Source organism: Papaver somniferum, chromosome 2 (assembly GCF_003573695.1).
Source record: "Papaver somniferum cultivar HN1 chromosome 2, ASM357369v1, whole genome shotgun sequence".
Lineage (NCBI taxonomy): Eukaryota > Viridiplantae > Streptophyta > Magnoliopsida > Ranunculales > Papaveraceae > Papaver > Papaver somniferum.
Genome location: NC_039359.1, coordinates 181190482 through 181215988, shown reverse-complemented (window position 1 = coordinate 181215988; position 25507 = coordinate 181190482). Strand labels below are relative to the sequence as shown.

The following is a 25507-nucleotide window of genomic DNA, read 5'->3' as shown; positions in this document are numbered from 1 at the left end:
GCAAGAAATAGCATGTAATGCTCTTATGATAAATAATTAAGTTATTTATGAAATCGATATTTATAAAAATATCGTTCGTAATCGAAGCATATAAAACATCGCTTTTAAGAAAGCATCTCAAAATAATTGATTCCCATGAAGCATTGTTGTATAGAGTCTGTCTTGGTTGGTCGCGGAACTTAATGTCTTAAAAGAAGCGCGGTCAACTGTCTTTGGGTAGCTGCCAGGAGCCGCTCAAGCAGTTCGAGGGCAAGTCGATCAGCTCTAATGGAAGAGCGCGGTCAGTGATCATGACGACACCTTATTGGTCACCCAGAATTAAATCAAAGCCGATCAATTTTTCCAGCCAAGTTGGATGGCTGGGATGATTTGCGACAGCAATTGGCTATTTTTGAATTTGTTTAAGACCCTTACGGGCAGCGCGACTAGCCATCTTTGAGCAGCTGCCAGAACCCATTTAAATAGGTTGAGGAAAAGTCGATCGGTCCTCATAGGAGGGTGATGGCCGGTGATCTCAACGACATCTTACTGATCACCTGTAATTAGGTCTAGGCCGGTCATCTTGGCTGGCGAAGTTGGACGGCCACGATTGGTTGATTGGATTCAAGGCTTTTAAAGCCGTGTGACTGGCACACTTTGGATAATCGATTTGTGGTATTACTGGCATATTTGAAGCAATGCGATTGGTCGGACTATTGTTGAGCCGCTGGTGAACATGGCCGTACCTTGCTGGTTGCTTGAAATCAGATCTAGGCCAATCGATTCGCCTAGAGAAGGCGGACGATCGGGATCGTTTTGCGACAGTAATGATGTGTCGTTAACACAAATTAGGTTTTTTGAGCCGCGCAAACAATCTACTTTGAGCAATCGGTTTTGTAGCTCTGCTTGCATGCTGGGAGGATTCCGATCAACTGAAGCATGAGTAGGCCCGCCGGTGTATACCACAGAGCTTGCGCCGTCACTTTGGGAGGTTATTAAGCTTGATAAATCAGTCGGCAAAATCGTGCAGTCGTGATCGTTTTAAGACTGACATGGGAAGCCTATATTCGATTTCTTAAGGAATTAAGTTTGTCGACCAGCCAACTTTAACCTTTAATTAAAAGTGTAGGCGGCCCATTTAGAGCAGTTTGATTGGTCGGTAGAAAAGAGGGGCTGGCAGGCAGCAACATGGGCATGGCCGCCGATGGTACGGCGGCGCAAGCTAGGGAGAACCGGCCGGCGAAGTGGCGCGGCCGCGTCCCTTTTGCTGCTGCCTTTATTTGCTGCAATTCCTTTTTAGTTCTTTTTTTTTCCAACTTTTGGTAGAATTTTGCTCCTACTAGTCCATGGTGGATCAATTTCCTAGCTCTTCGAGATATTGCGCAAGCCGCAAAAACCTAATTTTTGTAAATTGGTAAAATTAGGTTAAAATTTTGAATTTTGCGAGCTAACACAAAATCAATCAAATTTGATGAATTCTGTGTGTTGACACAAAATCACTAATTTTATTCTCAGAGAGCAGCGCAGCTAGCGTGCTTCCGTTTGAGTACTTTCATGCAATTTTAATCCTGACACTTAGAGAAATTCATGCTACTCGGCTGCGAGCGAACATTAATAGTCATGTCATGTCAATATTAAGAGTTCAGCTGGGGAACATATCATAGGAAAAATACTCAGCAAGCCATGCATTAGAGAATAATGCAGGCGGGAGATTAATAAAGTTTACAGAATATCTGGGATTTTTGCAACCAACATTATTCTTAAGTAAATTTCATATATAAGTATACTGAATTGCTCAATTCATATGTAAGTAAAGAGGCACAGACACTCATCACTTTTGAATGGCTTTATTTCTTTGCAGAACGACTGCACATTAAATACAGGGTTTTACAATTTTAGCTCTGAACTAAAAACCACCATCAACATGAAGGTATGCGTACCCGTTCGCATACTGGCGAACCCAAACTTAGTCCGGCTACTTAGGTATGCATACCTGTTTGCATACTTGAGTATATTATGTTCTAAAATCGGTTTGTTCATGAACTAATACATTTATATAATAAGGAATGCAATCTTTTGCGAACCGTGACTATAATTTTCATGAATTTATTCGAGTGAAACAAAATTGATTTTGTTTCAATTGTGTCATGTATACTTCTATGAGAATATAAACAATTGAACAAATCTATAACTAGTTTCATTTGAGTCATTTAAACTAGTTATGGTTAAGATGAACAAGGTTGATATGAAAGTGTTCATATGGATAACTTAGGTTAACTATTGTTGAGCCTACAAAGTGTACACGTTTAGGTACGGTTACTCATATCTAAATGAGGTCACTTTTCATTAATATTGAATGCTTTGTTACCAAGGTAACATTGATTGCAAACCCTGATTTGAATACTATATGTGGGAGAACTATAGCAACTATAAAACCTAATCCCCACACCTCCTGTGTCATACTAGTTGAGACTAAAGTCGATTGACCTTTAACCTTAGGTTTTTTCCAAAACCCTGTAGGTTAACGACTTGAAGACTTCATTGGGATTGTGAATCCAGACCCAACTATTTTCTCTATAGTTGCGTGTTCTGATCTTGTTGTTTTCTATCGTATTAAACACTATCTTCTTTAAGATTTGCTCGAGATTTAATCTCCGATATGCAAGATAAAAAGTAGTCACAAACATCTTCGTCTCATCGTTTGTGATTCCACAATATCTTGTTTCGCTACCACACGATTAAGATTATTGTTAGGTGATTGATATTACTAGGATTTTCTTCGGGAATATAAGTCTGGTGTATCAATTGGTTCCTGTTCACCTTGATTTATCAAAAGACGGAACAAAACTCCTAGGTATTTCTGTGGGAGACAGATTTATCTATTCAATAGACTTTTCTGTGTGAGACAGATTGGTTTATCAAATCTTCGATTTTGAGTCGTAGCAACTCTTAGTTGTGGGTGAGATCATCTAAGGGAATCAAGTGCGCAGAGTCCTGCTGGGATTCAATGGCATAAGGAACGCGATTGTACCTTGATCAGTGTGAGATTTTTTAAGGCTCAAATATATTCCAGTCTGAAGTTAACTTGGAGTAGGCTAGTGTATGTAGCGGCTTAATACAGTGTGGTGTTCAAATCTGGACTAGGTCCCGGGGTTTTCTGTATTTGGGGTTTCCTCGTTAACAAAATTTCTGGTGTCTGTGTAATTTTTTTCCGCATTATATTTGTTTATATAATTGAAATATCACAGGTTGTGCGTAGTTCAATCAATTAGATAATACAACCTTTGGTTATTGATATAAATTAATTGACACTTGAACATTGATCTTTGGTACCGTTCAAGTTGTTTCACATAATAATCAGGATCGCGGATTTATATCTGCTTGATTTGTTGATTACATTGTGGAACATAGATACAACTCTTGGATATATTTCCATTGATTGAATATGACTGTCTAGTTGATTCTCTTGGAATTATATTGGAGTTTGTCCATACAGATTGCCTAAACGAAATATTGGCTGAGGTTGTTAGACCCCCGCTTTTTCAATTGGTACTAGAGCAGGCAAACACGTTTAAGACCTCATAAGTCTGTGTTTGTGGCAATCTGATTTGTGTGGATAGTTATCTATCTCAAACTCGCGCATATAGAAATGAGTTCCAAAAGCTTTGATTATGCTAAATGTCTTGGGATTACCTCCAAGGATAACTCCTTTGCTGATTCTTCTGAATCCCGAGGTAAGAATTTTTTGCTATCGGACTCTGATAACATTCCGTATGATGTGAAATTTAATACTATGTCTAAAGCTGAAATGGAACTCACCAGATGTCAAAAAAAATCTGCTGAGATTATTGATTTTCAAGGAGCTAAGATAAAGTCTCTTGAAGAAAAACATGATCAGCTCATTGATGGGCTTGAGAAGTCTCTTGGTCGAGAACGGGAACTCTATAGCATCATTGAGTCCTTCTCTAACAATATCGAAAAACTTGTTCAAGAAACTACTCTACGGCGTGAAAGGATTAGTACTCTTGAGGATATTGTTAAAGAAGATTCAATTAGAGAAAAACGTTTGATCAAGACTCATTCATTAGATCTGGACAGCTTGTTGAAAAAGAGAAATTGGTTGCTTCCATTCTTATTGCCCAGGAACAGTGCAAATCCTTGAAAAAGGAAAACTCTGTTTTAATAAGAAAATCTTATGTGACAATCACTAATTCTCATGCGAAATTACAGTACATGAAGAAAAGTTCTTCAATGGAAATTCCTGCTAAGAAATGTTTAAATAAATTGCAGTCTTCTAATAGGGATATGAACTTAAAACAGGTTCCTTCCAATGTTTCTCTTCCACGAACCTGTTCTTTCTGTGGGAAAAAGAATCATTATGTTCAACATTGTTTTTCTAGAAGGAAACAGATTTCTGATCTTCAAACTCTACTTCTTTATACAGTCGATAGAGTAAATTTTCTTACGACATCTATAATGGATTTCATTCCTGCAGAAAACCAAAACTCTCATAAAAGGGACTCCAATTGTCACTCATCTCGAAATCTCTACAGGAATCGTGTTTCTCCTTATGGTGCAAATTCTTACACCATAAAAATACACATTCCCAGTGTTTATGAGAATAAGTCTGGTAGATCTAAGCCTAGAAGGTGGAGATCTCTCTCTTCTAATCCTCTAGAACCGATTTCTAGAGGTCCTAGACTTAATCCTCAGAAAAATACCTCTGATGGGTTTTCTAAAAAGGTTATGTCGAATTCTTCTGGAATAAGAAATAATCGAAGAATGGTAAGGAATACCAGGTTCAAACTCTCATATGGTATTTACAACTCATCTCTCAATACTCATGGTGGGATTACATCTCACTTTGCTACCTAGCTCTAGGTAACTTCATCCTTGTATCTAACTTGAGAGTTGCAAGGATGACATTTGTGAGATGCTCAACTCTACTGTAGGTTACCATTTGCTTGTGTTTGATTTAGATGTTTTCTTATCTTTTGAAGGTTTAGTCATTTCTTGACTCCTTGTAACTAGTGTATCTCTTCCTTATGCTCTGATTACATCTTTTAATTACTGAGCCATGATGGTAAGAGATATCTGAAAACAAAGTGTATTCCCTTTTCCTGGATCTTTTTTGATTCATTAGCCTTTCACATCTAGTCCACGAACGTCAGTGTCTTTCTTAGGAGTTTTTAGGATTTCCATAATAAGGGTTTCCTTCTCTTGTTCGTAAATATATATATATTATATTGTTTTGCCTTCCCTTATAAAAAAATGGAGAACTCCTCAAGGACTCAAGAAGAGGTGAATCTTGAGATGAAGAAGACATTAAAGGATGCGATTCAGTTCAAGAACTTGTCTTTAAAAATATGATTGAAAGGAAAGAGTACAACTCTTGGATTGGAGAATCTGTCAAGGATTTAATTCTTTTTCAGAATGACTCTAAGGTCGAATTTGCAAATCTTCAACTGCAAATAAATCAGCTTATTGATGGCCAGAACATTATCCTTGATAATCAAAATATCTTGATCAGGAATCAGAAGAAACTCATCATGGACTCTGTCAAAGCTAGACATCTTTCCCGCATTGTTGATCGGAAAGTTAATGTTCTAACTCATGAACATAGAGTCTCTACGGTCAAAATAATCAAGGATATCAGTGATACCTTTTATCATGGACCCTTTCAAAGGTATGATGTTATCAAAGAAACTTGATTTTTGTCTAGAAAACTTCTTATTAGAATTTATTCTTGTGTTTTAAGAAGGATAACTAGAATTAGAATAACAATTATTGTGAGTACACATAGCTATTGCCAACGATTTTCATCTTGCAATGTTTTTAGATTTATTTATTTAAATTCTAAAGTTTATTTGGAAGATGATTTTGCAGTATTAATCTTTATTGGTTTTATATATTGCAAAAATTGTTATAGGATATGTATGTTTGCGTCCGTGAACTATGATTGTCCCATATATGTCAAAAGTTAAGCCTATTATGTCATTATGCAAATATTGATGGAAGATAGGATGAACTTTTTATTGCAAATATTAAGTCTATTATATGTATTCATGCAAATATTGATGAAAAATGAATCTTTGAATTTTCCGCAGTATTGATCTTTTCCTGATCCACTTCTATGTGAAAGTACTATGCGGCTCTGTAATTTCTCTTATATTGAGCATTTCCGATTAAATTAATCATGAGTTCTCTTGTGGTTAATTTAATTGAGTTTCTGGATACAAATTCATGGTTCATGTAATTTGTTAATGTCCAAAGAAATCCTTCTTTTCTTGCAAAAGTAAGGTCACTCTTGTTGATCTTTCGGGAATGACATTTTATGGGGGAGAGTTCTTAATTGAACTTGTGATTAATTGCCAAATCTTTGTGGGGAGTGCGGTTGTGGAATATTATAGGAGTTTTCTTGTATCTTTATAAACTCCTTGATGAATACACTAAGTTTTGACTATGTGAAATCATCGAAACAAAGTTGATATGTTCTCTTTTGGTCGTGAAGTATATCTATGAGAATTTCTTTATGATCCCACTAGTTTTCGTACCTTTGCCAATTTATATTGACAAAAAGGGGGAGAATTAATGTGTAGTTCACACTTCAAATACATATGGTTTACGAATCATTATGTAAGGGAGAGTGGTTTTTATTTGAGAAGAAGTATTGACTAACGGGGGGTGATACATATCACCATAGTATTGTTGTCAAAGTTGTGATACAATTGGACTTTGATGTTGTGTAATAATACTATGACACTGTATAACAATGATTGAGAGCTACTGTTTTCTCATTGTTATAACTACGAATCTTCAACAACTATGATGCTGAGCTGAACACGTTCAGAATCACTGGAGTACTTGGAAGTGACGAAGATTTCGAGTAATGTTGAAGAACCAAGGAAATTAAGCATTTGGATGAGAAGCTACAAAGTTTATTTATTTTGTAATCCATATGTATTGGTAGTTTTTTCACTAAAATTGACAAAGGGGGAGATTGTTAGAGCACCGCTCGGTCGAACTTTCAAGGGTTACTATCTCAAGCTTGTTTGTCAAGTTTAGTTGTCAAAACTATAAGTCTTGATTTCTAGTATACTTATAGCTAAATCTCGAATTGGGATAGAAAGTGTAGTTGAGCATTAGATTTCACGGTGTTCATCGATTAAAGACGAAGAACTACTAAGGGGAGCTTGTGGAACTTCATCAACAAAAGGTATGTGGAGACTTGAACTCATCTACCACTCAAAAGTCTATCTACTTTATCTCCTATTTCAGACAAAATTCGTATAGCTATATACACTTCAATTATACACATTTGATATTTCGAGCTGAGTTTAACTCGCTTATATATTTCTCTAAATATGTGTTGGTAAGCTTTCTCTTTAACCAAGTTCATCTTATATTCATGACGAAAGTCAAAAGATGATCATGTGAAAATCGCCTGGTAACATCTTACATGATTTGTGTGAGACAATCATTTGATGTAGACTCAGAATGTTTCATATTGATCATTTGATCACTTGAAAATTGCTTTGAAGCTAATAGTTTGTGTGAGACAGTTATTGTCGTCTTCTAAGAATGTTTTAATGATTGAAATGGGAGTTTAGAATTATTAACCATGATTGGATATAGCACAGTATGCGTACTTGTATGCTAACTGTTGCAAGTTATTCCAAGTCCGGGAACCATAGTATGCATACCGTATGCGTACTGGTTGGTTTAATGAAAGTCCAAGAACTTAGTATGCATACCCGTATGCATACTGGCATAAAGTTCATGTCCGGAAATTCAACTAAGTTTGGAAGGTATGCGTACCCGTTCACATACTGGCGAACCCAAACTTAGTCCGGCCACTTAGGTATGCGTACCCGTTTACATACTTGAGTATGTTATGTTCTAAAATCGGTTTGTCCATGAACTAATACATTTATATATAATAAGGAATGCAATCTTTTGCTTCAATTGTGTCTTATATACTTCTATGAGAATATAAACAATTGAACAACTCTAGAACTAGTTTCATTTGAGTCATTTGAACTAGTTATGGTTAAGATGAACAAGGTTGATATGAAAGTGTTCATATGGCTAACTTCGGTTAACTATGTTGAGCCAACAAGGTGTACACGTTTAGTTACTGTTACTCATTTCTAAATGAAGTCACTTTTCATTTGTGTGTAACAAGCTAAGTTCGATCTAACAGTTGAAAGATATTAGCTTGAGTCTAATCAGGTTTTCATCTAAGGTAACATCTAAGTTCGATCTAACGGTTGAAAGATATTAGCTTGAGTCTAATCGGGTTTTCATTTAAGGTGAATATTGAATGCTTTGTTACCAAGATAACATTGATTGCAAACCCTGATTTGAAGACTATATATGGGAGAACTCTAGCAACTGAGAAACCTAATCCCCTCACCTCATGTGTGATACTAGTTGCGACTAGAGTCGATTCTCCTTTAACCTTAAGTTTTTTCTAAAACCCTGTAGGTTACCGACTTGAAGACTTCACTGGGATTGTGAATACAGAACCTACTATTTTGTAGTCGCTTGTTCTGATCTTGCTGTTTTCTATCCTATTAAACACTATTTTCTTTAAGATTTGCTCGAGATTTAATCTCCGATAGGCAAGATAAAAAGTAGTCACAAACATATTCATCTCATCATTTGTGATTCCATAATATCTTGTTTCGCTACCATACGATTAAGATTATTGTGAGGTGACTGATATTACTAGGTTGTTCTTCGGGAGTATCAATTGGTCCCTGTTCACCTTAAATTATCAAAAGACGGAACAAAACTTCTAGGTATTTCTGTGGGAGACAGATTTATCTATTCAATAGACTTTTATGTTGGGTCGTAGCGACTCTTAGTTGTGGGTGAGATCAGCTAAGGGAATCAAGTGCGCAGAGTGTTGCTGGGATTCAGAGGCATAAGGAACGCGACTGTACCTTGATCAGTGTGAGATTGGTTAGGTCTCAACTACATTTCTGTCCGAAATTAACTTGGAGTAGGCTAATGTCTGTAGCGTCTTAATACAGTATGGTGTTCAAATCTAGACTAGGTCACGGGGTTTTTCTTCATTTGTGGTTTCCTCGTTAACAAAATTTCCGGTGTCTGTGTTATTTCTTTTCCGATTATATTTGTTTATATAATTTAAATATCACAGGTTGTGCGTAGTTCAATCAATTATATAATCCAACCTTTGGTTGTTGATATAAACTGATTGACACTTGAATATTGATCTCTGGTACCGTTCAAGTTGGTTCACATAATAATCAGGCTCGCGGATTTATATCTGTTTGATTTGATGATTACATTGTGGAACGAAGATACAACTCTTGGATATATTTTTATTGATTGAGTCTGACTGTCTAGTTGATTCACTTGGAATTGTATTGGAGTTTGTCCATACATATTTCTTAAATGAAATATTGGGTGAGGTTGTTAGACCCCCGATTTTTCACATGTCATGAACCTCATGATCGTGTCAAGGTTAGAGAAGACCGTAGCAGCATCCATGGAGGATAAAGAGTATTCCCTGAGAAGAAACATGGGCACACAAATAACAACGGTTGTTCAACTCTAGTAATTTAATATGGAAAATGGTAGTTTGGTTGATTTACCCTGATACTCCTCTATATAGGACGATGAGACCATAACAACCATAGGTGTTTCCTTTGTTCCATGCATGTCTATTTTATGGATTATTTTTTCGTTGACTCACCCCATCAGGTTTTCTTCAAATTTTTACTACGGGATAAACAATGGTGTGTGTATCAAAGAATATGAAATACTACGGTAAGCAGCATTATTAATACTGTAAACATCAATTGAAATAAAAAGGGAAATCATGGATACATAAATATGAATGCTTGCTTTTAGAGAACAATATACTAAAGGGACAATAGACTCTAGAGGTTTAACTGTCACTGACAATGGAAAATATCAGTTATATTATTGCTAGCATTTTTATTGGAAATGATACTATACCAAAATTAATAGCATACAGACATCTCCATTTTTTCGTGTTCCATATGGATAGGCCGACTAAGTGAAGTGTAAGTCGGTTTAACAAAATTAAAGCATATACATATCTCAGAACGGATACCGTTCAAACGAAATTATCCTTAGTTGGTATGCAACAATTGATATCTAATGGTGTCGTGGCTTCAAGAGTGATGCCATAAGACACTTCAACTGCTAGAATCAAATTTCCATCTGGTTCCTTGCATACTTTCTCTAATAAAGATAATGCGAAATAGATAGACCAAATTCGAGTTTAGCAACCTAAATGCCGAAAATCATTCCCTGTATTTTAAAATTAAAACCACGGTAGAAAGTGCGTAAAAAAATGTAACCTGGTAAACTAACAACATTGTTTTTTTCTCCAGAGGTTCTCTGGGCTCTTCTTCAATATTTTACAACTATTGGTTTTGTCTACATATAAATGACAAAACGTCAATTTCTTCAAATATCTTAGGTGGCTTCTTATAAATACAACTATATTTGAAAAGTTTTATGACTTAAATATATATGTTGCGAAGAACCCACAGTTACATTCATATAAACATCACACGGACAAAAAATATGATGTATGACTTGAATATTACCACAAATATGCCATAGATTTAGATATTACATCATCTAGCTGATGTATCAGGAAAACAAAACATAACAACACTCAACAAAGATATAAAGATGGATGTGTTAAAGTTCTATAGACAACTATGTTAAAAACCAAAGTACAGTGATGTTAATTGAGAGGGAATCGACATAACATAATGGATGATGTAGTCACACCGTTAATGAATCAATAGCTATTGAAAAAAATAAAATTATGAATCAAAAATATAGCCGCTAACCTTTTGATGGCAAAAAAGAATACCAAATATTTGGAGAGAAATGATCATCAAAGAAGAATAAAAACCCAATGACTCATACTTGTTCTTTTTTGATCTTTTGAACAGATTTCTCGATGTGTATGAGTTTATGAGTTAGCGGTCTTATGAGCTTATGAAGAAGAAACATTTGTGAGTGAGTATGACCTTCCATTCCACTCCATTGATTGCCAGGAATTTGAGACGCCTAATAAAGATTTCATTAATTTGACACATTGAACGGGGAATTTTTAATTAGAAAGAGAGTACAATATGTTGTGTACGTGAGACACTCTCAGCGTCGAATGAGGGCGTAAAATGTGGGTTCATTTTGAGCCATGATTTATCTTTTGCAGCTTCAAAATAATTATAGTCGTTGATCGCTGACGAAGGCCCATCCAGAACCGCCAGACTGGAAAATAACACATTCGTTTTTGTAATATAAATATCAAATCTCGTTTGTATACCATGATCAGTACAAACTTATGTGGACATATTAATGGATCTTTTGAACCTCAATCACAATTTATGTTTCTTAATAATGTTCAAATTATCAATCCATTGTATCTGTAATGGCGATCTAATGATCATTTTGTTGGATCTTGCTGGCATCAATACAATCGTTCTTCCTTTCATTGGCTTCAGAGTTACTTGGAAAAGCTATTGCTAGAGATAAATGGAATCATCTTTCAAATATTTTCACTCCGCATTTCTTTGCTCTCAGCTTAGATCTCAGTTACATTCTATTTAGCGCAATTCTTCTATCTTTGAGTTTCCTCACTAAATTAAGTTTATTTTTGATTCTCTAGCAGAAATGGTGAATCTGTTCCTGATAAAGATCTTGTTATTATGTACTCCTTGTCTAATCTTGGTAGACAATACTCTTTCTTTATTATTACGAAACCATCTCTCTTATTTTTAATTGTTTTTGCACTTTTCCAATGCAATGATTGGGTGTTATCTTATGCATGGATGCACAAGAAATAGATGGTAGAAACGTATATTAAATAACACCGGGTTAAAAAAGACCATTAGAATCGTACATATTTCCAGAAATGCCATTAAAATTGATCATAAATTCTAAAAACTTAATATCTTTCAAAATATACACCGTATTTTTATAAAATTTATATATTTGAAAATCCATTTAAATTATGTACGTAACAAGTATAAATAAGAATAATGAATTTTATTTTACACAAAAAATTTCATTGCTTTCCAATCTGATATCGGTGAATGAGCCAAATTCAAGCATGTACGTCACACATGTGTTCTCACTTGATCTTTAAGTGAACACACTTTTTCAATGACTAATAGGAAGAACCATCCTGGTCGGGTAAGGTCATGTCGGGTTCGGGTGTGGGTGTAACCAAAAACCTACTTTTTTTGGTAAAACTTCATTTGAACTTTTAATTTGTCATAAGAGTATATCGTTACCAAACCTTTTCTTTTTTTTGGCAAATTTGATGTGCTCTGATGGCAGATCAAACTTGTTTTTCACCGTCTTCGATTCTTCATCAATTTCACCATTAGCACCTCGACATTGATTCTTCATCAATTGCTTTCATCATTAGCACCTCTTTCTAGGGACGAAGTCGGGACTTATTCACATGGGGCTAAGCTTAAAAAACAAAAAAAATAAGGCAAACCATGATTAAATGGAAACTCACTTCATAAGGACATATGTGCGATGCACATGCTTGAATTTTTACTCATCCAACAATACTAAATTTGAAAGCCATAAAAAGAATTCCCTAAAATAAAAATTCACTATTTTATTCGTACTTGTTACATAGATAATTGAAAGAGCTTTTCAAATATATAAATTTAAAAAAAATCCAACGTATATTTTAAAAGATATTAAGTTTTTAAAAATTTTAATATATTCTTAAAACAATGGTATTTGTATAAATATGTAAAAAATGAGGACAACTAAGTAATTTAGGATCTCCTATAGAAACCTTATGGTTTCATTTTTTAACTTATCAAATACTCCCTCCAATTCAAAATAATAGGCATGTTTATTTGTAAATTTACACACAAACCTACCTATTATTTTAAAACGGAGATAGTACATAACTATAAGTATAACCAAAAAAGAATACAACTGCACACTGCACATCAGAGTTCCAACAGTGCACATTCACAGCATTCAAGGAGAATTTCCAAGAGTACCCAATAAGCGCTTTCAAGGGAACTTGAAGAAAATAAAAACCAGTTTTACGCTTGTACTACAACACTTGTGATAAATTTTCATATAAATCTTCTTTTTGACATAACTCCCAAAGACGCGCACACACAAAAAAACACGCAAGAATAAACAATAAGAAACTAAAAAAGAAAAGAAAAAGTAGGTTATAACATTAGGTACACAAAATTTATTTCTTTAATGTTAAAAACACTACATTAAACTAAAACTAACCCTCGTTTAGTTATTTATTTGATCAAATAACAGCGCTTAACTGTTCTTAACCATATCGCGGTGTAGGCGGTAATCAGTTTCCATTAAGCCCAAACCCTCGAGTTGAAATCCACCTATTTCAATTGTTTCTTCTAATTGCTTCTTCTCCTTCACATGTTCTATCTCCTCATCAGTCCATCTGAAGTTGACATCAGAGTATAGTAATCTCGGAGGTTGCTGACCAAATCAACTTTTGCAAGTCTATCAAGACATCTATATATAACCTACATAAAGATAAAGAAAGAAAGTTGTATGTAAAGACGATTGCTGTGATGACAACAATGGAATTGCTGCATGAAATTGCAAACACAAAGTACTGCATTCAGTAAACGGATTCATGTCAAAATTCCAATCATACATAGATTTGATTTATAGTCAGAGTTCATCACAACTAAAGAACACCTCTTCTACTTATGGAAGTTGTCTAATCACAAATTTTAATGATGAGGTAGACACATATGGATCATCTGGAAAAGCAAAGCACGACAAGGTAATAAGTTAATAACTTACCTTTTATAAGTATTAAGCAGCCTGCTGAACTTGACGATGAATTTGAAGCATCCAGTCCACGTAGCTACTACTTCCAGCAATCTGGTCCTCGACTAGATTCACAAGCAGCAGTAAACCTTCTCTTGGGTGTTCACCCTGCTTTACAAGATGGCAATGCTGATAACAGGAAGGATCCTTCTCTCTTAGTCTTTTCAGTATCGCCATTAGCCTTCTTGATGTATCATTATCTTGCTCCGAAAGGTTAATCTGGGTACCACAAAAGCACACTAAAAGATTAATACGAAGAGTATCAATTCTACGTAAAAAGAAAACGAACAGAGCATCTTTACAAACTAGAAGTTAAATAAACCCAAATCACAAGAAAGAAAGAAAATGGAGAGAAAGAAAACAAGAATCATTAGATAGAAAATAAATTCAGGATCTGCCTTTCTTTCTTGAATTGTATATTATTTAGCTACAATGTGTCATTGTTAAGTATGAAAGTTCTGCAGACTGCAGCAAGGAAAACCATACCTTGGACAGATCAATGAAACCTGATAAATCCACCCCAACTAAATTGTTAGCTATTTCAGGTGATAAAATTTTGCCAAGCCAAATAACAAAGCGGAGTCCATCATCATAAACATAAAGGCCTCTGGAATCTAAGCTCTCTGAAGCTAAAGGTAATTCCTTCAAGTGACTCGCCAAATTATCAGCATTTGCTGGTCCCTGTAAACATAAATTGATGTGATGTAGGGTGAGATTTACAGCATTCAAATCATAAAAAGGAAAATGCAAAATCTAATATGTTAGTTCTACCTTTGCAAGGTGCTCATCAATGCGAATTAAGTTCGGATAGAGAAGCTTTAGCAGCCTCGAAGTAGGTAATGTCATCATGGTATAACCAGCTGCAGAACGTTCGTCAAGCTGGGCATCACCAAATCCTCCACGAAGAGGTACAGATTTACACAACGCCAACCCATATAGAGGTAAGAGTTTTAGTGATTCAGGATATATCATCTTTCCGCCTAAACGATGCTGCACAGCATATAGATTTCGGTATTCCCTCAGGGCTTTGACAATCTTCAGTTGCACAGAATGACGTGCATCTTCTAGTTTATATGATAAAGCTTTCTCAATGGCTGCAAGAGTGTAGCTTTGTTTCAGAATAAATAAATGCCAGAGGAAAAGATCATATTCAAGACTTGACCGTCATATATATGAAAAGAGCTTTTAAATCCTACCGAGCCTACTAAACACAGATACTATTGCACCAGTGTCAGCCTGGCGGTACATCTCTCCAAGGTCAGCTACCACCGGTGCTGCAGCTGTATGGACCCTGATACGCCTCTCTCCCGTAGAAGAAGTATATCTTTTCCTCGCTAAGGAAACTTCAGTTAGCATTAATAGATATCGAAGTTTTAAACATATGAAACTGACTACCTTGAAATCAGGAGGAAAAAAAACATGAGGAAACCAGAGGAAAGTGTAGTTCGATAATTTTGAATAATTGATGAAAAAACCATGTAACAATCATATATACGAACTTCTATCAGGAAAAAAAAAGATTAGGAATTTTGTTCTTCTAATATAGCGATGCATTCCAAAATTTAAATCCAGGCGACGAAGGATACAGCAATGCAACTTGGAAATATACGGTTTGATTTGTCAGTAGATTCTCTTCTAAAGATAACTGCATTGCAAAGGCTTTATCCGAATCAACAGCTGGAAGTGCCAATAAATCTGTCGACCTTAACATAAAGTGTCCATGATACGTGGTAAATCGTACTCCTGAAGAAAAATAGCACTTCTCTTAAAAAACCGTCATTCATCATCTACAAAAGCAATTTGTTTCAATACACCCATAAAAATCAAAGTTGAGAAATATAAAATGTGTGAACTCGTCAATTGACCTTTTCCACATCTTATACGCATGACGCTTTCCCAAGCAGTTTCCCTCGTAAGGTCCCTAGCTAACTCATAAGTCAACTTCTCTTTGTGAATACCTGCTTGAAAACTTGGATAGTAGTATACCTGGCCACCAGTATACTTTGCTAGTGTTCCTATATATAGGAAAAAAGGAATGTTATTAAAGAAACAACTTAAGAAAATTAAAATACCTTACTTCTAATACAAAGTATACCTAAGGAAGCCAAATCGGTGTACTTGTCACTGAAAGCATATACATTCACACCAATCTGGAACTTAGTAAGATCAGCAGCCATTTGCTTGTAAAATGGATCTTCTGGTATTCTCAAGGCATGTTCCTTATCTGTTCCATAAACACGAAGATCATCGCCACGTAATCTTAACCGGCCAACACCAAGAGTTGGTAGTGTTGTTTGAAAGATCAAAAGCTTCCCCCCAAGTCGGTTCTGTTAAAACGAGCAGCGATGGAATTAATACAAATCCAATCGAAATGGATATAAAGAATCAATTAGAAAAATAAATCAAAGTTGTGCATCTAAGCAAATAAGTAACTCACCATAACCATAAATGCTGCTTTCAGTGCTGGCCCAAACGCGGATTCCACATTTACATTGTCCAGAAACATGGTTGGCAGGCTATCTAGGAACGAATCCACCACGTGTCTGGATTCAGACAAGTTTACAAGGAGATCATCTGGCAATGGTACAAATATATCATCTAGATCTGACACTATCATCATTTGGGGCTGCGTCAGGGATGACTGGCACAAGGAAAAGGTGGAATACGTCATAAGCTGGACTAAATTGGGAGACTAGCCTAGCCACTATAATCAACATTGGAAAGAAACACCATATCATATCATACTAATTTGGATCATATGAGAAACTTGCCTTCATATTGTAGAAATGCAATGTGCTGTCATAAGTTATAAAACCTATCTGTGTCCTTGGGGAGCCAGGCAGCTCATCCAAACAAGACTTTATGGTCTTCGCTACAACCTGCCAAAGAATAATAAAGATCAGAAATTCACCAAGGCTCAACTTAACCAAGATAAAGAACATGTAAAACTTACTCATAATCTTTTTCTGATATGCCAATTGCAAATAAATAGTATAGGGAATAACTAGCGAAGCCAATCATAATCTATACCATGCATCAGCAGTGAACTAACTATATGCAAGTGCACGGAAAGTGAAGATGCAAGGGGGACTTTGGTGGTTCAAATCAAAACAATCCTTCAGAGAATTTTCCATACCTCGAGCATACCAGATTTGACTGCAGAAATTGATACATCTATGAGGAAAAAATATAGCGGCGGCATTGGAGGTCGCACCATGTATTCGGTTGGAGCAACAAAATCTACACTACCCTTCGTCAGTTCAGGACGTTGATCCATATCAATTCTTCTACCACTAGCATCCAGATGAGCAAAATATTCACCGGGAACTGAAAAATTGGAGTCAAATTTCCGATACTTGAAAATTGATGAAATGGAGTTGATTCCTCTCTTACAAGAGTACAATAAATAAAATAATAATTCTAACAAAAACAGACTACCACAGCTACTTGTTATTTTTAAATAACTTATGCCAAATAAAAGATGAATAAGAATGGCTTGTTGTGTGTCTACCATCATTATTGAAAGCACACATGTTGCAGCGCCACTTCCGTCCTGCATCCATAAATTGCACATATGGATTGACATATGTGCGGCATCTCCTACAACGAATAATGCCAGTGGGTCCAAAATTGACTATCGGCACTTCCTCCTGAGACAGAGAGTAAAAAGCTAAAGGAAGGTAGTTGCATATAGAAAATAGTAACTAACACAATGCATCTCCAATAATCAAAGAAAACAATCCAACTCACTGACCCCTTTTGGAGCTTCAGCAAGAGGATGAACAACTGCTCCAAGAGGCAAATGCCACCTCGCAAGAAGTGATTGGGAATTTGGCATTGCACTAGTTGTGAGCCGCAAGTACCTAGAAGCACAATTCATGGGGTACATTCCAACAGGGGATGTTGGCTCAGCATCACCATCTAACGGTCTTGGCAGTGATCTGTGATCAATTCCAGGGTCCATTAATCCTGGAGCAGATCCAACAGATAGCGAGCGGAACTCCTCTACTAAGTCTGGAAGACCCCCTACAGGAGGACCCACACCAGGATGTTGCAATGAATTTGTGTGAGCTGCATGAGGATTAGGTGGTCCATAAGCTACTGGGCGACCAAGAAAACCAGGACTTTGCACCGGTGGAGGACCTGGAGTTGCTTGCCTATAAGGATATCCATATACATTTGGCCTTGCTGAGGGAAATGATGAATCTACAGCGGACGGGGGAGCACTCCCTCTTTGAGTCGGATAACTTCCACTTTGAAGTTGAGGTGGAGGTGCCATAGGCATTGATGAAAGCTGGGGCTGTGAGTGAAACGGAGAATGTGAGGGCTGAAAAGCTTGTTGACCTCCAGAAGGAACAGTGGGAGCGGGTAATGTTGATTGACCAGCAGGTGGGCCACCGAATGGAGACATAGGTGGTGCTGGTGGTGTAATCTGTGGTGTCGAAAAACGTTGATAAGGGCCTACATTAGCTGAGACTTGTGAAGGTGGTGCATATGGACCATTAGGCATAGCTGCAGGTTTTCCATGGAAATTTGTAGGTCCAGAGGATGAATAAGGCATTGTTGGAACAGGAGCAGGAGCCATAGGTGAGGTTGTGGGTCTTCCAGGGAAATTAGGAGGTCCAGGCATTGTCGGAACAAGGGCAGGAACCATAGGTGAAGCTGCAGGTCTTCCAGGGAAATTTGGAGGCCCGGGCCTTTCATTTCCCATGGGGGGCTGCATTTTACTCGTATAATTTTATAACTTATCAAAGTGCCATCTGCCAAACCTGCAACATCAAATACAGCATCTGTAAAAGCTCAGCATAAGAATCATAAGAGTACATTATCATGATAAGCTCAGACTTCATAGTATATAAGTTCACTGCATCTTATTGGATGTACAATGCTAAACACAGTATTGATCATCAAGCAACTGCACACATCTTACAGACGGTTGCAGCTTTAAAAAACAGATTAGAAGAATCTTGACCCTCACAGTCCCTCCAGCTAACAGTATTAGGTCTGTAATAGTATGATTAGGAATCAGAATTCAGTTCTTCAAGTCCTTATTAACAGCTTGCACTTGGCCTTTCTCAAACAAGATAAGGAGTATACTTGATGACAATTAGAAACAACAATTATCTGCAATATCTGCCGTCATACTGAGATTTAACACTGTTCAAGAACCAGCCACAACAACATTTTCACCATTAAAGCAATCCAGCAAACTATGTCCTTTATACCTAGAGTTTCTTTATCCCGAAATGTTTTGCAGTTGTAAATCAGGAAACGTATAAACTTACAGAAATTACCATGTTATAATTCTCGATTCCTGTATTATAAAACTAAAATCATAGAGTTAAAGTGGTTCTCATTGCAGCATTCTTCTAGTACGTCAGCAAAAACGTGCTTATATACTATAATTCCATATTAGTCAAAGATTTGATGCAAATCTTGGCATACTGCACTTCCTTACATACTAAATTCTTTAACTTTGTATAATCTGGTTATCAATCCATTGAAACAAAATAAAGTTGAGCCAGCTAAGTTTGCAATTTTATTTTCATTGCTTAAATAATGGCATGTATTTCGTCATCATCTCATTGGCACTGGCCATACTGCACACATAGCCTTGCTTCAAAAACCTAGAGATATCACTTTGGCAACGAGGACTGTAAGTTCTAATATGCATAAATCAGAATTAACACATGGATATTATCTCACATACAACAAATCAATAGTATTACTTGCAGATCTCTCATAAATGGAATATTTCATCTCAGTTACATTCCCCAATAAAATATTGACAATTTTAAATTTTTGCGAGAAAGCTAGAATTTTCTGATCGGAATTAAACATTGAGCAATCATAAAGGTCAAATCTTTTATTGAAATCTGAATACAATGTTCTCTAAAAATCACTCATCAAATCAGACGGATAATTCAGACAATCAAGAAACTAGAGACTGAAATCTAAAACAAGATTAGAGATTTAATGATCTCAATAAATAGTATAATTCATAATCCATCAAAAACAAAAAACAAAAAACCATTTGAAAAAACTGAAATCTAAGTGCCTGATTCACTTACCTGAGGTTAATAAAATATTTATGGATGAGATGATAAGTTATTCGGTCAAAAACCCTAATAATTAAGCAATAGAGCGAGAGAAAGATATTCTGAGTAATCGAAGAGGAAGAGGAAGAGGAAGATTTCTGTAGAGGTCTTCAAAGAGAACACGATCTGGGTTAGAGAGAGAGACGGAAACTAGTTTAAGTTTCTTTTGTTCAGAATTCTATTCTAGTTCTGAATTTACTAGAATAGAAATTTGATTTTTCAACCCAAATTCTAACAACCTAACTATTATTACAACCAGCACGATCTTCGTTCTGAGTCGGGCCGTTGTCAACGGACAAATAGTTATGGAAAATCACCGGGCTATTATCAGCTGTCCGAATAATTATGGCTGGGCGGGGGCGAGTTAAAGCTGTCCTTTCAGGCATGTTGCTCTAGTGGGCTTTTTCTCTTTTGAGGCATACTCAATTTTTTTGAGGCATACTCATTCATTATACCATTTAGGATGGGTTTATAAGGGGTGTCTAAAGGTAGTGCAATTACCTATATATCCTTAAACAATTTAAATTACTAGAGTGCCCTTATCCTCAAAAACTTAAAATCAAAAATCAAAATAAACTTTAAACTTAAACATCTTTGACTCCAATTCAATCAAGAAATTGATCAAGCAAAGCAAACACGAATCAACGTGAGGGATGTTGGAGTGCGAAATCCAAATCTCAATTGCTCTTAGATGTATTTTAGAATACATATGTAACAAACCCATCTTGTTTTTGATTGATTTTATTTTGTTTGATTGATAGAATATGATTTCAAAGATGAAATTAGGGTTTTCATAAGATCAGTTTGGCTGATCTTGGAGGATCAATTTTGAGCCGAACCTAGCGTATGATTTAGAGAAACATTATGTTCGGCTAATGCGACTTTGCTAGATTTTGTTCGAATCAGCCGAACCTAAATTCGTCAGTTACAGAGTGAAGTTCGGCTGATAACTTTTCAGCCAAACCTTAGTTTTTTGAAAATATACGTAGGTTCGACTGATAACTTGTCAGCCGAACCTAGGTATATTTTCAGAAAGTTATCAGTCGAACCTACGTATATTTTCAAAAAACTGAGGTTTGGCTGAAAAGTTATCAGCCGAACTGTTCATCTGGCCAGTAGATCTGGGTTTTAAAAATTCAATTTTTTGACAGATTCAACTTACAAAAAGAAATTAACCTCGTATAGAAGTCTACCTCTGATTTGAATCACACATTTTGGTCATTTCTAATCACTAAAATCTCAAAATTCAAAACCTAAGTTTTTTTTCACTTCTTCTTCTTCTTCCTCTGAAAAATCCCAACTCTCTCACATAAATTTGATTTATCTACTAATTCACCACTAATAATTTAATTTTTAATATATCTTTGAAATTCCTATCTAATCAAATCTAATCATAATCATCAACACTAATTTTATAAGGGTAGTTATGCCATTATCAAAAAGGGTGGATAAGAGGTGATGTTGTTTTTTATTTAGTGACCCTATTTTGGCATTATTTAGTATGCGTCAAAAAAATTCAGTATGCCTCAAAATAGGTTTCCTTTATTATGCCAAAGAAAGTTCATAATTAAATCAATTAGTTTTCTTAAGACTTATTCAACGTTTGGTACCTAGCAAAGCTTTGGTATACAATATTCCAAATATTAAGGGTTGGTACCTTGATTTGTTATTGACTGTCTGGTCAAACAATTGATTTAACAGATTGTTAACTAAATAATCAAAGTAGATAATAAATGATAAATACTTAACGACATTAACTGACCTTTAATATTTGACTTATTAAAAGAAATTGGGATCAGACTGATTTGATTGGACGGTTAGAAGTACATTGATTTGACGGACTATAATGAAATGATTCAGATACTAATATTGAGCTCTTACTGCGACAACCAGACTCTACTTAACCATCTCAACTCCATTATCTTAGCACCATCACAGCCAAAACTGACTCCTTGCTTGCTTGAACTTCTACGACTCTTCCTAGTCGAAGAAATTCACCAGAACCATATTTTGTAAAATGAACTCGTCTCTCAGGCATTTTTACAAACACATGAAGTGTGTGAATCTAGTAATCAAGAGATATCTATGTTGTTGATTTCTAAGCCAACCGCATCTCCTTCCCTGCAATCAATCATGAATCAAGACAAACCCATTCATTTTAATTATCACATATCATAAATTTCTTCCTTAATCATTCAACATCAAAAACCCTATCAGTAACTCCATCTTCCACTTCACGGCTCATAAATCTTCCGAGCATTCCTTCCCATCCATCTTCGTATTACTTCTCTGTTATTTATAACCTCAAACCGCTAACTAATTTCTATGCCAATTACATATCCACTTCAAACACATTCTTCTTCTTCTGACAACATCCATCAAACACATTTCTTGTCTACGCATCAACTTTCAAAACCTTTGAAAATCAATGGAAGCATTAGCAACTACTACATCTTTACTTTCTTCTCTATAACCAATTAGAATCTATCTTAGGACCTTCAAACTTAATCATAATTCCCATGGAATCAACGATTTCTTATTCTTTTCTTGACATCTAGTAGAATATAAAGAGAGAAAGAAATGGATTTTAGTATAATCGGGAATTAATGTTGAATCTTGAAGAAAATCAGTGAAAGAATTAAACAGTTAATGAAAAGGAAAAGATGAATCCCGAGATACCCGAGACACGCGTACTTTAACTTGACGTTAAGAAAAATCTGATAATTGGTATAATTTATAGGTCTAATCATGTAATGACCATATTCTGTTATTAAAATATTAATTTGGTTCACTCAACAGTTTGACCAGACAGTCAATTATGGGTCAAGGTACCAAACCTTAATATTTGAAATGTTGGGTATCGAAGCTAGGTGTTGGAAATTTGATGGGTACCAAACATTAAATAACTTTTTTTTAAAAGATTTTTTTGGGACGGAAGCAACCCACCATAAATTGGAGTTCTATTTGCCAACCTACCAAAGTGGAAGGTCTTGATGTTAGAGACACTGACATTAATGTAGTTACCTAAAATAAGTGAGAGGCTAAAGTAGGATTCTAGAGTTTTTAAAAGTGAGTTATGGGAGGTTGAGCACAAACAGTCTTCGCCTAAACCACACACAGTGGGCATCCAAAGGCTGCTTCAATCACAAGAGAGGTTAGGACTGGTCTTTGGGAGGGAAGCAGGTGAAGAGAGATATCAGAGAACTTGTTAATTCCTCTGAGAGTTTATGAGAATGTTGTGTGTTATCTTGGATAAATGGAGAACCTATTTACAGCTAAATACTCTAATCTCAGTTCGGTGAAGATATGGATTGCTTGTCCTGTGGAGCACTTCTTATGTCGCTTCAGGAATAGATAGAGATAAACTAGGTTGAGTTTATCTCTTCATTCCACCGCCTTTTCTATCTTATATGGTGAAAGATAAGCCGGGTATTTCTCATACGTGTCGTAGACCGCCAAACCAAAACCCTAATTGATGTCCCCCCAATTGTGTAAAGATGAGTCAACTTTGTGATGACGTATTGAGACGGGAAAATATTAGCTTTAGCCGAGTTGGCCAGATAGAGAGATATTCTCTAGTTTATGATAACGACTAGGATGAGTCATGTTAGATCATTGCTCGGTCAAACTCACAAGTGTTGCTATCTCAAGGTTGTTGTCAAAACTATATCTTGATTTCTAGTCTACAATTAGTTAAGTCTCGGACTAGGATAAAAATATAGTTGAGAAACATTGGATCACGGCAGTTATCATTGCATTCTACCATTTGAAGGCGAAGATCAACCGAAGCTTTTGGAGAACTTCATCAACAAAAGGTAAATGAAGACTAGGCCACCTATTTCTCAAGTTATATTCATTTTTTATCATTGAGACGATGTCGCATAACTTGTAATACCCGGTATTTTTCTTTACCATTTCGGGTCGGGTTAGACCTTTTAGCTTGTGATTCAGGTTGTTGTTCCTTGGCCTTAGCCTAGGTGGGTTGCTTGAACTAGAAAAGACTACAAATTGAGGTGGAAATAGAGTTACCTAATATTTTTATTAAATAAATAAAAATGAATATAAAATGAGAAGGAAATTAATATAAATAAAGAAAATAATAAAATGTTCAGCTGGTCATCCAGGAGGTCCCTAGCTCAGCTGGTCATTCACGTTCCCCAAAGTTTCATGTGCTCCAGGAGGTCCCAGGTTCGAGCCCCCAATGACATAATATTGCAGTAATTAACATGGACGGTAGATTTAACTTTCCCCCCTTGTGACACAATCTCAACCCCCCTCCCGCTTCGGCTCCCTTGGCTAGGTTACCCATGAGGCTCGCTGGTAGGTTAGCACGGCAACATGTTCAATTCATGTAGTAGTGCTTTGTTGGAGCTTAGCTTGTTAGGCCTCCAACTAGTTAATGTAATATTATTTATCCAATAATATAAAAAAAAATCTAAAAAAATAAAATGTTAATTATTATTATTAGTATATAAGTTTATATTAGATTTTTGGGGAGAGAATTTAGAGAATAAAAAACCAAAAGGTTAGAGATATTTTGAGGAGAAAGATATGGAGAGGAAGAAGATGAATTGTAGTTAGGGTTCTTGAGGAGAAATTTTAATTAGGAAAATCAGTGGTGGATCAATGAAATTGAGGTAGAATGTGAAACTCTTTCTCTTTTGATGTTTCTTTTGGTGTTTATTTTGTATGGTTTTGTATTGTTGGGATTTAGTAATTTAATCACACAAATATTTATCTCCTAATGATGATCAGGCTTTTGAAACTGTTACATAACATGATTACGTAATATTGGTTAAATTTTGAGAACAATACTCCACAAATTCACCGTTGAATGTGTGTTTGAATTTGGATGATAATTTCTGAAATTCTGGACAGTTCCGCTTTTCTGTGTTTTTGATATCCTTAGGAAGTCTTAATTATGTTAAACGATTTGTGTCCGCAAAAGTTGTAGATTTGTGATTTATCTATCAGTGTGCTTTGGATTGAGTCAATTTGATATTTCTATGAGTTTATCATGAATTGTTTGGTAATGACATGTAATCTGCCCAGTTTTTAGGTTATCCTTGTAAATTCGATAACTTTTGTTTGAACCGTTGGTTTTCTGTGAAATTTGGATATGTGGTTGTTTATGAAGATATGTATGTACTCTAAAAGTTTCACGAAGATCAGATAAATAAACCTCCCAAATATATATGATGCAAAATGGATGCAGTTATCTTGTTTGTAGAAATGCTTGAAAGAGAATTATGTGCTTATGCCATGGTTGCTTGTATTGTTTGTAAAATAATTTTAAAAATGAAATGAGTTCATTTTTTTCCGTTAGATGGAATATGATTCCATGCTAACGGCGGGTAATGATCCCCGAGAGTTAAATGGGTAACGATTCCCATGGGAACTTGTGTTTCCCGACCATCGATGGCGGCTGTCCGTGCCGGTAAACGATAGGTGGTGTATGAACCAAGGTTTTCGTACTGTGAATGAAACGGGTAATGATCCCCGAGAGAAAATGGGTATGATCTCCATAAGAACTTTTGTTCCTGACCATCGATGGA

General features: G+C 35.8%; 1 protein-coding gene across 1 annotated transcript; it reads right to left on the bottom strand.

Annotated features, from left to right (window-relative positions):
• Positions 1 to 13058: 13058 nt before the first annotated feature.
• Positions 13059 to 20128, bottom strand: LOC113349934 (protein transport protein Sec24-like At3g07100). Its single transcript, XM_026593982.1, has 14 exons — positions 19926 to 20128; positions 17609 to 18623; positions 17366 to 17504; positions 16991 to 17181; positions 16626 to 16733; positions 16292 to 16495; positions 15950 to 16181; positions 15720 to 15869; positions 15441 to 15597; positions 15051 to 15178; positions 14626 to 14948; positions 14341 to 14535; positions 13828 to 14073; positions 13059 to 13541 (listed from the first exon to the last, which is right to left on the bottom strand). Exons 2-13 carry the CDS (start codon positions 18575 to 18577, stop codon positions 13840 to 13842), a joined length of 3030 nt encoding a protein of 1009 aa, XP_026449767.1. The 5' UTR covers positions 18578 to 18623; positions 19926 to 20128; the 3' UTR covers positions 13059 to 13541; positions 13828 to 13839.
• Positions 20129 to 25507: the final 5379 nt, after the last annotated feature.

Excerpts from the sequence above, each read along its gene's own strand:
- LOC113349934 (XM_026593982.1), bottom strand. The coding sequence starts at position 18,577 with ATGCAGCCCCCCATGGGAAATGAAAGGCCCGGGCCTCCAAATTTCCCT. Across the intron at positions 16,182-16,291 it reads AAGCAGCATTTATGGTTATG|AACCGACTTGGGGGGAAGCT; the intron begins GTGAGTTACTTA and ends TCGTTTTAACAG. Across the intron at positions 15,598-15,719 it reads GCGTATAAGATGTGGAAAAG|GAGTACGATTTACCACGTAT; the intron begins GTCAATTGACGA and ends ATTTTTCTTCAG.